Source organism: Papilio polytes, unplaced genomic scaffold, assembly GCF_000836215.1.
Source record: "Papilio polytes unplaced genomic scaffold, Ppol_1.0 DF823177.1, whole genome shotgun sequence".
NCBI lineage: Eukaryota > Metazoa > Arthropoda > Insecta > Lepidoptera > Papilionidae > Papilio > Papilio polytes.
Window position 1 is genome coordinate 2626767 of NW_013526027.1, and position 17115 is coordinate 2643881.

Genomic DNA, 17115 nt, shown 5'->3' on the forward strand with positions numbered 1-17115 from the left:
GGTATTAGGAAACATACGAACTATATTAATAACAAAAAGCTACGTATCCCTCAGGAACCAGACATTTCTCGGGTATGAACCTTATCCCATGTGTACTCCAGACTTTGTTTTATATCTGTGCCAAATTTCAATAAGATATGTTGAACTGTTGCAGAATGATCGAGTAAACATTAATTAACTAAGTAAAAACTAACAGACAGTAACAGAGTAAAAACTAAATTAATTAATCCCACGGGAAGCGTAACTATTCCCGGGATAAAAAGTAGCCTATGTGTTCTTCCAGACTATGCTCTAAACCTGTGCCAAATTTCATGGAGATTCGTTCAGCCGTTTAGGCTACATACTCTTACAAACATCCATCCATCTAATCTTTCGCATTTATTATATTTTAGTATGAAGTATGATGTTATCTACTAATTCTTCTTAAAATACCAAGACCTTAGTTGCTAAATTACCTTTTAGTTTATAAGTTTTTTTTCTAAGACTCTTAACGATGTTGTTCTTTGAAGTGCCAAGATATTAACTAATGGGGTTATTATTAAAGGTGAAATTAATAAAAAAAACAAAGTAAATTGCATGTATTTAATACAAATGTTAAAATACTTTCTTAAAATTGAGATCAACATAAATAACAATGTCTAAATACTTACAGAACTAAATATAAACTAAACAATTATAGGAAATTCAATTGTTGACATAAATATAGTTATAACACGTAGCTTAATTAGCAAGTTAATTTTACTTAATATTTGAACTTAAGTCAGTCGAGGGTGAAGATACAAGGATAGTGTATATGGTTTTTTAGTTAATCAAACAAAATTAAGCTAACAAAATTGTATTTTATAAAAGAAATCCACAATAAAAGTCTAAATCGAACACTTCACATTTGGAGACCTAAAGCATCTCTTACGAATCTATCGCGACGCCAAATATCATATTTTCTTTGTTTAATTCTATATGTAAGACAGAGACAAATACATTTCAAATTTGATTCAACAGTTTATTAAGAATTGGATAATGAGTTATTTCGTCAACTATGTCCCAAAGTGCGTTCCGTTTTAGTCTCCAATAAACTGTTTTCATTCTCATGTTCTTCTTCAACTCGTAATAAAACCTCAAGAACTTGCTTTTTTATTTGATTCTGATATTTAGTTGGCAGTCGCTTCGTACTCTGACAGACGCTGGCAAAGAATAAGTCTAAAGAATCGCTGTCAGCTGTACTAGGCTCCCATAACTCATCCTGTTCGACTTCAGACTGGATGTCCATTTCGTCGATTTTTTTATCTTCTATCGCTGCTCTGTTGTCTCTAATTAAAAAAATATAATTAAGCTCTTATTCGAAGCGACTTAAGCTTTTATTTTTAGATACTCGAATTTCCGCCAGTGGAAAAAGTCGCACGAATCGCTGACAGAATCAAGAATATGTTAAAAGGAATATGAAAACACTTCGATCGAATTTATCGATTGCTTTTTTTATAAAGATTATTCCTTACAGTTATTGAATTGACTAAAATGTTATTTAAAAATATAATAAAATGAATTTCGATAGTAGCAACACTTTTTAAGCAAAATGTTAGATTATTTTATCTATACAAATATTATAAAGATTTGTTTATTGTATGTATTCGATTCACGTAAAAACTACTGAATCGATTTTAAAAATTCTTTCGCTAAAAGAAAGGTAATTTATCTGTGAGTAACATAGGCTATATTTTAATTACACACGGGACATAGCTAGTAACAATTCCTTACTCTCGAATCATCATGTGTGGCAACACAAATGACATTCGGTTTTGAAATCGCCATTTCTTACACGGCAATCCCGCTTTCGTCCGCACGCCTTTTCTTGTCTTCTTGAGCGCCTGCCGCAATGAATCCCGCAAGATCTTCCATTCCCGTTTCAGAATTTCACCTAGAAAATATAAATACTAACAAAATACAATAAATGCTAGATAACTTTTCTATCGTAATATATTATCTATGCTTCTATGCTAATATAATAAAGCGTAAACACAATACTTCGTGGCGTATGATGTCAGCAATTACAGCATGTTTTTGAACAATTCTTTCTTTAATAAAAAGCCTTACACATACGACACGTTTTAGGCTATATTATCACGCTAATACTTAAGGAGTGTATGAATTGAAAAATAATCTGCGAGAAAGGGACAGCAATCTAATAGCAGCAAAGAACGATTATTTGCATTTTTAATTGAAATATTTACCATTTGCAAACAATAGTTTTTACAATACCTTGCGGATGAAACCGCACGGGAACAGCTAGTTTACTTATAATAGGAAATATGCATTGCTTTTAGTATTAGAAACATAAACAGCTGTTCTTAATATAATCTTTGTCGACAGCTGTCACTAGATGGCGGTAGTACTAACCTTCAAACCAAATTAAATCGAGTTTCTGTTCGTATTTTAATAAATTATATTAATATCTATTGCTAATTATGGGTTCGATTACAGATTTTTAATCATATAATTCTTTTTAATCTGTAATTAAAACACAGCAACACTCAATAAAAAATATACCTACTAGTTTAGCTCGGTATGTAATGTGGGTGTTGAGTTAATATTCGCATATTATTATCTCTGCAAACGTCTCTGTAGATGTTTAAATCAGTAATATTTTCAACAAACAAATTGTACTTCAAACTGGTAAAAAAAAGTCTTATTTCCTTTTTTTTTTTCTTTTAATTTCTTTTTTTATCAACTACGCGTCTAAAATACAATTCTTTACCGATATCAGCGCCATCTACATATTAATTAATGGGTAAGTTAATAGTTTAGATATATTTTTAAATATACTTTTTAAATGATTCATCACCTTTTATTTGTAAACAAAAGCGATACAATTCATGTTAAAATGTCATAAAAAAACTAAAGAGGTATGTCGTACACAAATAGCTTACAATTAGCGCCCAGTCGCTTCGATATCTCTGTCCAGCAGCGATCCCTCACGTCGATATCTCGATGGTTCTCGTGTCGTGTGTCGTATAACACTGGATACTTCTTCACCTCGTCGATCAGTCTCTCACGGTACTCTCTCGAGGCAGTCATGACGCGACCTCCCGGTGCGATGCCGCGGCGATACTGCGCGAGCCGAGGCGAGACGAAGCGAGACAAAGCTAGCAAAGCGAAAGAGAAGCGAACAGATTTGAATTGCGATGTTGCCGCTTAGCGTTTTATCGCGCTATGTGGGCGCGGTGGTTTAGTTTGTTAAGCGAATATGGCTTATCATTATTGTATAAAACGAATAAATTCGCTACGTTCCGTTAAATCTATGGTAAATATAAATTTCACTACAATTTGAAAAGCAATGAGTTATTATATGATAATATAATACGTAATACCTTGGCGTTCTGCCTACCTTAATCTGTTGGCAAGCGTGATAATGTACGAACATGGATGTGAGATCAACATTATGATGAACTAGCGGTCGACCGCGGCGTCAGCGCTGAAATAAAAAGTACCCTATAATATTCCGGCGAACATCAGTTACCTTCGTCTCATTCAAATCGATCAAGCCGTTTCGAGTGAAAGCCAAATGTAGATATTCATTTTTAGTTAATTTTGTATTTAAAAGCGCTGGTCACATATTTATACCTCAAAAGTGCAGTAAACTCCACCAACATCGAGTGAAACGTCTAATTAAAATAAAATGGGATTATTCCCAACCGTCACCCCGATCTGTCCCCACGTGGGAACATATAAGGATAAAAAGTTTTATCCGTCCCACCTTTTGCGACGAGGGGACTGTTGGCACTTAATTTATTTCGTAATGGTTCCATCTGTCGCCTTATTGGTGATAGTGAGACTAAAAGGTGGGATGGATAAAACTTTTTGTTCTCACGTGGGGACAAAGCGGGGTGACGGTTGGGAATAATCCATAAATTAATGTAAATATCTATAGAAAGGTGACCCGCTACTGCATGACGTCATCAGCCTGGGTGCGTACGGCGCGATAGGTGACCGTGAACAAAGACATCGCTTGTAGCAAGCTGGATTAAACCCTTTAATAATTGTTTAATAATAAACAGTCGCTTAGTGTAGGCTTAAAATATCACTTAAATACTATTTACACACTATTTAACTAACCTTTGCGACTTCTGATTTAATGACATACTTAATTCGCATTAGACTAATAATTTAGTCGAGTAATGAGTAATTTCACAATTAATATAGTCTCAAACTCTATGTGATTTCTTAAATTACTCGATATTTTATTTTCAGAAACGATTTAGTAATTAAATTACTAGCTTGGTGCGAACTGTCGCATCAAGCTACATACTGTAGTCTTATCAATACGTCAAGCACATCTCTTCCGTATGTCTAAAAAATCTTTGATAGTCGCTGATAACCAAGAGATAGCTGTTACGATTCAAAAATAAAATTAACTGGACGCAAGTTCATCACAATACTTATACACACCGTAAAAACTCAAGGGATGTAATTAAAATCGAAAATCATGGCCTGCGGATAGCAAAACTTTAACCTCAAATCCAACTCTATTATGCGTGAACATACAGACAATATATAAATGTATAAGCAAAAAATATCGTAACAAAAAATTGTATTCGCAAGGTGTGTCCCGCATAAGAAATCAATACAAATGTATCAAAGTAAAAAACGGCTCGAAACTCGCAACTACAAGAGTTTGGTTTCGACGCAAAAAACTCTCTTAGTAACAACCAGAGTTTATTATTATGTGTTATCTCAACGACATAAGGTAGACATTCCTTTAAAGATTTAAGACTTTTTTTCTATAAAAACTTTCGTGTTTATTACTAAGATGTGATTATTTTTACAGTTTACATTTAATTGACATTGTCTAAATATAAAAAAAAAACTAACTGTTCGCGACTTCGCTTCGTGAAATAAAAAAAAATTACCTTTCCAACGGTGAAAGAATTTTTAAAATCGGCGAAGTTTTTGAGTTATTTCAATCCATACAAAAATACAAATCTTTCCTCTTTATTAGTATAGTGTATGATAGGCTTAGTAATAATATTTAACTAAGATCGATGTAATGATGAGGCACAAATACACACATATTTAGCATATTCGTGTTTATACTGAACCAGTCAACTGATTACACTACCCGCCATTACATTTGCAAATGGCTACCCAACAAGGTAACCATAGTATTCTTTGTCACTGGATATTATCTGCAAATATTATATTGCTAGGAATTTTAAACTTTTTCTCATCACCTTTAATTTGTGTGAAACTGAATGATGTAGCATGTAGAAAAATAAATAAAAGACATGCTTAATAACCTATTTAAAAAACCAGTTAAATTAAAACTAAAGCATAAATTACCTACATAAAGTTATATGTGAAAAAAATACCGAAACGTGGTAACCCTTCTCCTTGAGGCGATTGAAGGACGCTTTGACCTTGAAATGCAATGCTAGGCCTCACTCGCTCTAACACAATTTGTTAGACCGAGATAGACTATGTTATGCATTGATTGTATAACATTCACCATTTCTTTCGCACGTATTACGCAGAGAATGTTGCGTCTCGCTCTCGTCGGTCACCGCTAGACACAGCGACGCCGGACGCCGGTTGTGTGCAGCCGCCATGACGCATCTCGATATCGATACTTCGCAGTAATCCGACTCTTACAATTTTAAAAAACTAATATACTTTTCAATTACTTTATAGGGTCGATTAATGGATTGTTTCTAAAAAAAATCAGCTAAACCAACGCTACTACGCACCTTCAGTTGTAACTGAACAGTCGAATTATAGTTTCCAACCGGTTAAAGTTTCGCGACAGTCTGTATAGAGGTGAAGTTTTTTATTATTCGCTTTGGATAGTGCAAGTCACAAAACCGACACAGCTGAGTTACTCAGGCCATTTTTTTGTTACGAGTATGACTCATTGATCTACAGTTATGGACAATTGAGCGGTAGTTTTCCGTTGCAAAGTAGTAATTTGTATCATATTGCTTCTACTTCCTTGCACGCAACATTTCTCTGAAACGAATTATACATATTCACTATATTATGCAAAGGAAAACAATTAAGTGCAATAGCCGTTCTAGAGGCAACTTGTATGATGATTAGGGTGATAGAATACATATCAGTAAATTTTTATATTAAAATAATTATAAGGAGAATTCATTTGGATTTGAGATTGCCTTTGGAGCGTCATTATAAAGTCCATGTTCATTTTAGTAAAAGAGTAAAATAGATTTTAGATTTATTGCATTACTGTAACAAGTACGATGATCGCAGCGAAGGACTTGCCGAGCGAGGTAAGCAGTGCGGCGAGCGGCGCGCCAGCGTTGCAGTAAGGTTTGTTACACACACACACGTGGTAACGGACCCATAGCGAGATGGCGCGGCTGTATGGCGTCAACGCAGCTTCGGGACTGTGAATACACACATCGTCGTGACCGCGCGCGACTATTTCTAAGCGCATAAGCCTATGCGCCGCGAAACTCCTTGTGTAGGCGCGCCACGGCAGGAAGGCGCCGCGACAACCGCGCGCCGTGTACAGCGGGCCTACATCCAAGAACCGCTTGAAGCAACCCTTCATGTACGGACCGAACATACATGTTTTTAATCCATGATCGTATACGTATTCAATAGTGGACGGGTACCATCGGACCAGTTTTATTTGTCTATCGTAAAAACGATAGTAATCGTAGTAATGACAACGTGCACGAAAGAATCGGCCAATATCACGCATGCGGGTGTCCTCCGCATCCCAGATAGTATAGCAAAGCGAGTTACTCGGAATCAAGGTGTCGTTGAGGCCGCACCAGTAGCAGGATATAATGTGCGGGTATACAGTGTACCAGTATGCAGTGAATGTAAGATCCCCCCAGCGGAAACCGAGTTGCCAGGGTCCTTGGCGGCGTGCGTTATACAAGCTCCTTGTCGCATGTTGAACGGTAGGCCAGCGTGTTCTATATGTGACTGACTTCCCTCTTCCAAATGAACTATTGCGATACGCTGCCCTTGGAGTTGGTGAAGGGAGTGTTGTAACGTCGAAATTCATCATGACCGGCGGACCATTAGGTCGTTCTAATATTTCTCCTCTATATAACATAGGCAAGGCAGATGAGTTAAATTGGAAGCTACCATCTTTTCTGTTACCTTTAAATACTTTTTTCAGTAATGGTATTTCGTTCATGAGTTCCTCGTACGTTTGATCATCCAAGTTTTTTATTATTTGCAAATCCGATCCGGACCCGTGTCCATGGTCCAGGTTATGGTGATGTTGATGAGATTTATGTTTTGAACACACATTCTCCAAAATAATTAGCAAAAACAGTAAACAATGAGTAAACAAAATATCTCTTGACATGCTTCAACCAAACTTGTCATAAAGACGACAGCAAACGACTTTGACATTCAGAAGATTTTAGAAGAAGAAATATAGTCAACACTGACCTCTATAAATGTCTATGACAAGTATAGTCAAATAAGAACGTCTGGGTCCGGCGAGTGGCGGCGTTGCTATCGCGGTGAGTTTGGTCAGAAAATTAGAAAAATCCACTCAGAAATAGAAAATGGCATAAAATAAAAAAGACAAGTATAAACATATCCCTAATTTATTAAATAATATAGTATTATGAGTATTCAAACTTACTTTATAAATCTTCTTAAATAACATTAAAAATAATATATTTTAAGTATTTTTAGTTTTACAAGCAACATATTTTAAGAGCAAGAGATAAACACATGCCATTGACTGGTACACTTGCAAGAATTCGTGTCAGCACGTGTCAGCTGTATGCATGTATTAGCTCCAACAGGCATGTCTATAACTCGCAAACAAGTAGCAAGCTCGATGTATTTAAATTTGTGGCAGCGACTGGCGTGCTGGTACGAAGATTGGCATTGTTACCATATCAGTAACACCTTTCTACTCTTATACTCGTAGTCATCAGCTAACAACTTCTTAATAAAATATAAATATGTACATTCTAGACCAAAACAATAAGAACATGGTGAGATATAAAAGGGATATATGGTGGCGCGGACCCAGGTTGCAGTAGGGCCTTGAGCAGACGCAGACGTGGTAGCGAACAAAGAGGGAAATGTCGCGACTAAAGGGCGTCAGCGAGGCCTCGGGGCTGGTCACACACCGGTCGGCGAACCCCGTCGTCAAGATCTCCAGCTTGGCGAGGCGATGAGACGCGAAGCTACGGGTGTATGATCTCCATGGGTGATATAGACCGCGGCAGCCGCGTGCCGTGTACATCGTGCCCACGTCCACGAAGCGTTTGAAGCAGCCCTTCTTAAACGGACCGATCACCATCAACTTCAACCCAGGGTCGTTTGCAAATTCAAAAAAATGCGGATACGTACGGTTAATCCGATGCTGGGTGCTGTGACGGGTGTCATTGAAGTGACAGTGCGCTCGAAAGAATCTCGAAATCCCGTGGAGCCGGTATTTAGGTGACTGAAAGGCCTCGTAGCAGACCGTGGTGTTGGGCAGTAGGGTGTCGTTCAGGCCACACCAGTAGCATGAGAACACGTGCGGAAACTTGTCGATGGCGCGCAGCTCAAACTCAGCGAGTTGCTGCTGCTCCTCCTCCTGCGAATGTCTTCCCCTAATTCTGTGATTAATCCTGGGCCAATGGGTTCTCTGTGTAGCTGGTCTTGTTCTCGTATGTGACAAGGAGTGTTCGGCTGTAATAGGAAGTGTTGCAGTTGACATCGTCATGTCGTGGCTGGCGGACGTTGGCGCCGCAAGGTACCGCGCGCCCACGCTGTCGGCCTGCGTGTGCGGGGCCGCGTCCCAATCATCTCTCCTGCTATCTTTGAACACTTGTCTCAATATGGGGATTTCTTGCATGAGGTCCTCGTATGTTTTGTCGTCGAGGTTCCTGATCACCTCAAGGTCGGTGTCGGGGATGTACTCGTGTCGGTTGCGGATGCGAGATAGAAGCGAGCTCGATGCATTACTTATCAACAAATAAATACAGATTACTTTTACAATTTCAACACACATATTATTTTGTTGTCAATTTCTGTGTCAATTGTGACGTTTGAATATCAGTAAATGTTCCACGTTTTTAAATAACTTTTAGTGAAAAATAAGAAATACTTTTAGATATCTATAAAACGTTCTCCAATTGTCTAAAAATCTACCTATTTTGAGAAAGAGTTAAAAGAATATTAAATAATCTAATCGTAATAAAAAACAAAAAACATATTATAGCTGTCTTAGCTTCTGATAGATGAAATAGTAACAACTGTTGGATGGGTTTTAAGTAAGAACCTTAAAACCTTTACTTTTTTATTTAAATTTAGTAAAAAGTCAAAGGGTTCAGTTCAGATCAAAATGTTAATTAGAATTGTCGACTCATTAAGAACAATAAAGGATAAAGACAAACAATAAAGGAGTTCTTACACATTTATTATATTATTGTCATAAATACTAGCAGAGCAACGGCTGCGGTCATAAGAGACTCTGCGAGGAGCGTGGCGAGCGGCGCTGCGGCGTTGCAGTAAGGCTTTAGACACACACACACGTGATAGCGGACCCAAAGCGAGATGGCGCGGCTGTAGGGCGTCAGCGAGGCTTCCGGGCTGTGCACACACACGTCTTCGTGGCCGCGTGCAATTATTTCCATGCGCATTAGTCTGTGCGACGCTGCGCTCCTGGTGTAGGAGCGCCATGGTAGAAAGGCGCCGCGACAACCGCGCGCCGTGTACAGTGGGCCTACATCCACGAACCGCTTGAAGCAACCCTTCATGTACGGACCGAACATACATGTTTTTAAACCATGATCATAAACGTATTCGACCGTGGATGGATACCATCGGACCATTTTTATTTGTCTGTCGTAGTATCGATAGTAATCGTAGTAATGACAACGCGCGCGAAAGAAGCGACCGAGGTCACGAATGCGAGTATCATCCGAGTCCCATATGCTGTAGCAGATCGACTTGAGTGGAGAAAATGTGTCGTTGAGGCCGCACCAATAGCATGAGGTGATGTGTGGGTACACAGTGAACCAGTATGCCGTAAACGTTATGTCTCCATAGCGGAAGCCAAGCCCGAACGGAAGTAGTTGGCGGCGCCCATCTGACAAGTCCCTCGTTCCATATTTGACGGTGGGCCAGCGAGTTCTAATAGTCACTGGCGATTTGCTGGACAACGTACTGTTCCGAAAGGTGGCGGAGTTGTTAGACCTAACATTACCCGTACCGGCATCGAAGTTCACCATAATCGGCGCCGCGTGAGGTCGCTCCAATATTTCTCCCCTATATAACATAGGCAAGGCGGTTGAATTAAATTTGAAGCTTTCGTCTTTTCTGTTTCCTTCAAACACTCTCTTGAGCATCGGTATTTCGTTCATCAGTTCGTCGTAAGTTTTGTCGTCCAAGTTTTTTATTAACTCCAGATCGGATCTTGGCCCGTATTCGTGAGTGTTACGATGAGATAGTTTATTAGAAGATACATATTCGAATAACATTATCAAAAACAGCAAATACTTCGAAAATAAAATACCTTCAGACATGATGAACAAAGAGCATATAAGAGTCGGGACTTAGAATAAAGAATGAGTTCTGTCACACACCTGTCAATGTCAAACTCAGTTTTCGTAGCAAATAGTTGCCAGGATAATGTTTTATTTAAATGTTTTATACACGAGAAATAAAACAACGACACACCATCAACAACAATGAAGGGCTCCTATTATCAACGTCTCGATATCGATATCGACAAAATGTGGGTTCGTTGGGTGGCATTTCGTAATACAATCTCAGATTTAAATAACTTTAAATTTAAGCTAAAGGGAAAATAACTTATAATCTTTTATTTTATTTACTTATATTGTACCTAAATGTAGGAAAGAGTTATAGCATAAAAAGTTAACTTGTTAATATAGTATATTTTAATAAAACACAATAATCATCGTAACTTAGTCATAATACGCACTTATTGATAGAATATGTTTTTCCACAGCCGTTTTTTAAGTAGTTTTATACTCGGAGAACCTTAAATCATTGCATCACTTCAAATAAGGAAGTATAGCTAATCTTCTTTTAATATGAACTGTAAAAATGTTTTAGTGACATTAATACACTTACTAATAAAATTCCACGATTTCCGTACAACGATGGTGCCAATTATTTATTTTTATTAGCACTACTGAGGAATCTATATCGTACACTTTCAGTGTGAGCTTTATCGATAGGTTTTATTTTGTTCACTAAGTACATCACTACTAAAAAATAAAATTAAATATGCTTCTTTTGGCAGTCGCCGATTTTACGAAATAACAAATGACATTTAATGTCATTTCATTTCGCGTCATTACTTTAGGCATTTTGTGTGGCTTTTAAATGTTATTCCATAAAATAGAGCGATGCAAGTGTTTAAAAGTAGTGCAAGAGAGTTATTTATTTTCAGTGGGAAATATTTTTATCGAAGAAGTAGGGGAGTTCAGTAATTACATTTGAAAATGTGAATCATCTTGTGTCTGTTGTCACGAAAATGTGATACCATTAGTTAACTCAAGAAATTCCCTATTTTCAAGGGGACGCATTTATAATATGATTAGTTTTGTAATTTCAAAAAATTGTTAAACAATAATTGACTTATAAATATTTTTCTGATAGTTGTTTTATTACCTATTTATTTCAAATTGCAGTGGCCAAACCTTTAGTTGTAATGTGTTTTGTGCAACTGAAAGTATTTCCTTCATGACAAAATAAACACGGATTTTGATTTTGAACATACTTATTTACTCACGGATTAAGGAAATCACTGTGTGTACTCAGAAATATAACAAGAAACTGTCTGTCTGATGATTTTATACCGCATCGTTTCGTTCAAACTACAGGGCATACCACATAATTTATACTGGGCGTTAATTGTAAACAACAATCATTAAAATTTCTATTATTCTGTAGATGAGCGCTAATTAAGACAATTTCTATTATGTTAAGACTATTCCTTCCCTAATTGTCTCAAGAGAGTGCATTGCTAAAAGTTTGCTACAAAGATTGTTCAACTATTGAGTCTTCTAACCGACAAACGTAGTCTGGGACATTTCATAGTTACATTGTAAGGTACAAGTACTTCCTTTACAATTTGCTTTTTCGTTTTCAAAAGGAGAGAACTTCCCTTTATTGTGGACATATTACTTGGCTGTTAACCCTAAATGCTCAGAGGCGCCATCCTGTCAATGTTAAAAAGATGCCACAATAACCTTGCGGCACTATAAAGACCTTGAAACTTGTAACTTTTAAAAAGTTAAAATGGGTTTAATTCAGATCAATATGTTCATTAGAAATGTGAACTCATTAAGAACAAAAATGGACAAAGACAGATAGTTCTTACACATTTATTATATTATTGTCATAAATACTAGTATAACAACAGCTGCGGTCACAAGAGACGTTGCGAGGAGCGTGGCGAGCGGCGCTGCGGCGTTGCAGTAAGGCTTTAGACACACACACACGTGATAGCGGACCCAAAGCGAGATGGCGCGGCTGTAGGGCGTCAGCGAGGCTTCCGGGCTGTGCACACACACGTCTTCGTGGCCGCGTGCAATTATTTCCATGCGCATTAGTCTGTGCGACGCTGCGCTCCTGGTGTAGGAGCGCCATGGTAGGAACGCGCCGCGACAACCGCGCGCCGTGTACAGCGGGCCTACATCCACGAACCGCTTGAAGCAACCCTTCATGTACGGACCAAACATACATGTTTTTAAACCATGATCATAAACGTATTCGACGGTGGATGGATACCATCGGACCATTTTTATTTGTCTGTCGTAGTATCGATAGTAATCGTAGTAATGACAACGCGCGCGAAAGAAGCGACCTAGGTCACGAATGCGAGTATCATCTGAATCCCATATGGTGTAGCAGATTGACTTGAGCGGAGAAAATGTATCGTTGAGGCCGCACCAATAGCATGAGGTGATGTGTGGGTACACAGTGTACCAGTAAGCCGTAAAAGTTATGTCTCCATAGCGGAAGCCGTACCTTAACGCAAATGCTTGGCGGCGGGAATCTAATATGTTCCTTGTTCTGTATTTGACGGTGGGCCAGCGAGTTCTAAGAGTGACTGGCCATTTGCTGGACAACGTTCTGTTCCGAAAGGTGGCGTGGCTTTTAGAACTAATGTATCGACCTAACGTAACGTCGTTACTCGTACTCGTACCGGCATCGAAGTTCACCATAATCGGCTCCGCGTTAGGTCGCTCCAATATTTCTCCTCTATATAACATAGGCAAGGCGGTTGAATTAAATTTGAAGCTTTCATCTTTTCTGTTTCCTTCAAACACTCTCTTCAGCATAGGTATTTCGTTCATCAGTTCGTCGTAAGTTTTGTCGTCCAAGTTTTTAATCAGCTCCAGATCGGATCTTGGCCCGTATTCGTGAGTGTTACGACGAGATGGTTTGTTAGAAGATGCATATTCGAATAAAATTATCAAAAATAGCAAATACTTCGAAAATAAAATATCTTCAGACATTATGAAGACATATTTGACACAAAAATCTCTGTCTTAAATGTCGATTTTGACGTTCAGAAGATTGTAAAGAACAGCAAGTTATTTAATCCACGCGGCGCTGCTGTTGCGGCTAAATCTGTCAAATACCTATAGTTTGTCTAAATAAGTATCGAATTAAATTTTTATGAAAGCAAATGCCGTTCTTAATAGAGCGGTATGGTAGTGACGAAACAAACAGGCAGCGAACAATTATGAACTATCGATATTCGGTTTGAATAAAATTTATCGAACAGAAATAAAATTATTATTTTCTTAACTAATTTAGAGACCAATTCTAGTATTGAGTAATCCATTTCGATTACGTACGGCTCTACTATTAATAAATATTTATTAATTTATTAGTCTAATACAATTTTTTGTCTGTCTGTCTGTCTGCAAGCCGCGTTTGTTCCGGGTAATCTCTGAAATGGCTAGGTCGATTTCGTCCTGACTTTCACTGAAGCCGACAAAGACGGGCATATTATAAGCTACTTTTTTAAAGTTAACATTAAGTAGACGAAGTCGCGGGCAACAGCTAGTATAGATATAAATAAGTACGCGCGTGCGGGTTTGTCTTCCGTCGTACTCGAACCGGTTACACCAGTCTTTGGCGCTTACCAATAGATTACCGTGTCCTAAAACAAGAGTAAGCTCGCACTAAATTGAACCTTATCACACACGCATAGAGCATAACATCATTTAAACCCATATCAAAGTTATTACGTTCTTAGTTGTACGAAAACAAAAGCGATCTATCTCTTTTCGACGCGTAGTAATTGAATGTTCCTGTCTCGCTCTAGTTAGCTGTCAAAGCCAGTGTTCACGAACATCTGATGGTGAATAGTGAATAAGATTATGTATTAAACACTAACTTTTACTGCGACTTTGTCTGTACAGAATTAAAAAAATATTAGTAAATAGCTTATTAGACTATGTACAACATCTATGCTAAGATAATCGAGATTCATTATGCCGTTTAATTTAGCTAAATTGTATTATAACACTGGCTTAGTTTTTTTTTTATAATAATGCTATCCACACTATCATAATAAAGCGTCAACACACACTACTTCGTGGCGTAGGATGTCAGCAATTACGTAGTATCTTTGAATAATTATTTCGTTTATAAAAAGCCCTACACTTACGACATGCTTTAGGTATGCTATTAAACTTACGGGATAAATTAGAAAAAACCTCCTTATGGGAAAGGGACCATAAACAAGCTGCCAACATTAAGGAAGCAAGGTTATTATGTTAACTGTAATTTGAACATTTGCTATTGAGAATTTAACAAATGTAAATAATAAAATGAAGTTTTTATAATTCCACGCGGTTGAAGGCGGTCGGGGACAGCTTGTTAACTTATAAACATTGTAACAACAGCTGAAATTCAGTCATATTGTCAACATAACACTATTATCTTTGTATGTAAATGTTTGTAAAAGTTTCAGCGAGACGTGTATATTTTTACAACGACGTTTGTACTTTGATAACCGTTATCAGTTCTCGTTTATGTCCATATTCTGTTGGATGGATACGTTACTATGTATAAATGTTTGAATTGATGACATCAGTAATAGCGCAAGCCTTCGACTAAACTATCGGACAACAGTTGTGCGATTGTCGATTGTTTCGCAGCCAATTCATTTTAGTTGCACAAAAAAAAATCACGACTAAACAATCGTCTGATAGTTTAATCAAAGGTGTGCGTTGCCTTAATGTCCTATAGCCTAAAGGCGCAGTTTAAAAGTCGATAACTAGGTCATATCTCATACGGAGGCCTAATTAAAGTCCCTTTCTCTTACCACCCTTTTCTTATAAGGAAAGGATGGGAGGGGAAAGTGGATTAGACGGTGGAGGAAACGCATAGGATGGGGAAATATCTTATTTATATGCGTTTCCTCCTCTGTTGATTAGGGGCAGGCAACGCATCTGCAATTGCGGATGTCTATGGGCAGCGGTCGCGTCTCCATTTTGGCGGATTCAGGTGGACGCATGCTCGTTTGCTACCTTATATTCGAAGAGTCCGTCGCATACTGGTTGAGGCCTGATGTAAAGGGATTATAGAACAAGACTTAGTTGACGAGTATAGGTGAGAAAGGTAAGGAATATCAACTCATGCGGGCGCTATCACCTAATTATTTAAGCGGCAGTTGCATGCTTGAACAGGACATCTCTTACACCACACACTAAGTAATAGTACAGCGCACTTAACAGTCTTGTTAATCGACTTATATTCTTAGGATTGTCATAACCCTTGCAATTCCGTCTACCTCAAACCTAACCAGGTACATCGCATGACAATCTGATCAGGAGATATATGTTGCGTGGCGGAAACGATAACGGTAAAAATATCGCAAAATTATAACATCGCCTAATCTACTAACTTCGCTAATTACTTCCTTATTCTATTATTTACTTTTGATTACATTCTTGTTTTAACTACTTATTTAAAAAAAATGCCGCTTCATTTGTTTTTAGATGCAAGTTTTCTACACACCACCCGTATTTGCTTCATTCTTTAAGTCTTACAAAAAACTGTTATAAATTATGTAACGACAAATTGATTTAGTACTTCTAAAGTAAATTTATTTAAATGTTCGCGTACCAAATATCAATATTATAAAAGTGGCGTATCACTTATTCGCAAATAGTTAGTGCAAATATATGCAAAATCCAGCCACGAGGTCAGACCATGCTAGATTTCTGATTTACAAAGAACTCGATACAATGTTGTTATTGAAGGGAAATATCGATTGAGTAATCGATATTTCCCTTTCCTCAGCCAATTCATCCCATTCCTTGTTATAATGTGAAAAAAGCAATAATCTCCTTTTTACGACATTTCGTCGTAGTAGTAAAGCAACCGCTGCCCATAGACATCCAGATTGTGGATTATACCGTACCACCTTTTAGTTCCACTATCACCAATAAGGTGACAGGTGGACCCGTTACGAAATAAGTTCCAACCGTCCCCTCGTCACTAAAGGTGGGACGGATGAAATTTTTTATTCTCATCTGTCTCCACGTGGGGACAAAGGGGTGACGGTTGGGAATAAACACAGATTGCAGACGTGTTGTACCTTTAATCGACAGAGAAGAGGACGTAAAGAGGATATTTTCCCTTTTTATGCGTCTACGATATCAAATATTTCCCCTTCTAATCATTAAGGGGGAAGAAAAAAATTACAGATGTAGTTATTGGCCGCATTTTTTACTGTTCTGTTCTGTTACATTAACAACAATGTCCTCGTCAACGTCGCGTCGTGATTCCTTGAGTGTAATCATTATCAGATAACGTTCTTGTATCAACGTAGGTATAACATTGTTGCGTTACTTCTAGAAGTGTCCACGCGGTCGACTACTCTTTGATTAAAACTATCGCACTGTTTCTCGCTTTGATTCCTATGAGCTTATATGGAGGTGTGCTACTCGATTTTTAGTTTTACAGTGCCCGCTTTAACATCTTAGCACTGCAGGGCCGGCACGCACGGTGTAATACCACGACCACACAGAAGACGTGGATGTAATTCCGTGTTTCGTCTGATGAGTGTGGTGCCAAAGGCCTAATTTAAGTCCCTTACTCCTTACCACCCTTTTCTCATAAGGAGAGGATGGGAAGGCA

The 17115-nt window shown here is 37.9% G+C and overlaps 2 protein-coding genes across 3 annotated transcripts; both read right to left on the bottom strand.

The window, feature by feature from the left end:
- Positions 1 to 663: 663 nt before the first annotated feature.
- On the bottom strand, positions 664 to 3466 carry LOC106105282. Its single transcript, XM_013285577.1, has 4 exons — positions 3380 to 3466; positions 2922 to 3137; positions 1753 to 1912; positions 664 to 1307 (listed from the first exon to the last, which is right to left on the bottom strand). Exons 2-4 carry the CDS (start codon positions 3067 to 3069, stop codon positions 1031 to 1033), a joined length of 585 nt encoding a protein of 194 aa, XP_013141031.1. The 5' UTR covers positions 3070 to 3137; positions 3380 to 3466; the 3' UTR covers positions 664 to 1030.
- LOC106105281 lies at positions 3380 to 9002 on the bottom strand. Of its 2 annotated transcripts, XR_001225724.1 has the most exons (3): positions 6233 to 7415; positions 5736 to 5994; positions 3399 to 3466 (listed from the first exon to the last, which is right to left on the bottom strand). XR_001225724.1 is itself a non-coding variant. In XM_013285576.1 (2 exons), exons 1-2 carry the CDS (start codon positions 8984 to 8986, stop codon positions 3432 to 3434), a joined length of 681 nt encoding a protein of 226 aa, XP_013141030.1. In that variant the 5' UTR covers positions 8987 to 9002; the 3' UTR covers positions 3380 to 3431. The 2 variants fall into 2 exon arrangements, 1 of the variants encoding a protein (XP_013141030.1); XM_013285576.1 differs by lacking the exons at positions 5736 to 5994; positions 6233 to 7415 and adding an exon at positions 8341 to 9002 and having other exon boundaries at positions 3380 to 3466.
- Between the last annotated feature and the right edge of the window lie 8113 nt (positions 9003 to 17115).

What these genes read in the sequence shown, in the direction of transcription:
- LOC106105281 (XM_013285576.1), bottom strand. Translation starts at nt 8,986, where the DNA reads ATGTGTGTTGAAATTGTAAAAGTAATCTGTATTTATTTGTTGATAAGT. An exon ending in CACCCAGCATCGGATTAACC is followed by an intron (nt 3,467 to 8,340) that starts GTACGTATCCGC and finishes TTTTTATTTCAG; the next exon opens with CGCTGACGCCGCGGTCGACC.
- LOC106105282 (XM_013285577.1), bottom strand. Translation starts at nt 3,069, where the DNA reads ATGACTGCCTCGAGAGAGTACCGTGAGAGACTGATCGACGAGGTGAAG. An exon ending in GAAGCGACTGGGCGCTAATT is followed by an intron (nt 1,913 to 2,921) that starts GTAAGCTATTTG and finishes TATATTTTCTAG; the next exon opens with GTGAAATTCTGAAACGGGAA. An exon ending in CCACACATGATGATTCGAGA is followed by an intron (nt 1,308 to 1,752) that starts GTAAGGAATTGT and finishes TTTTTTAATTAG; the next exon opens with AGACAACAGAGCAGCGATAG.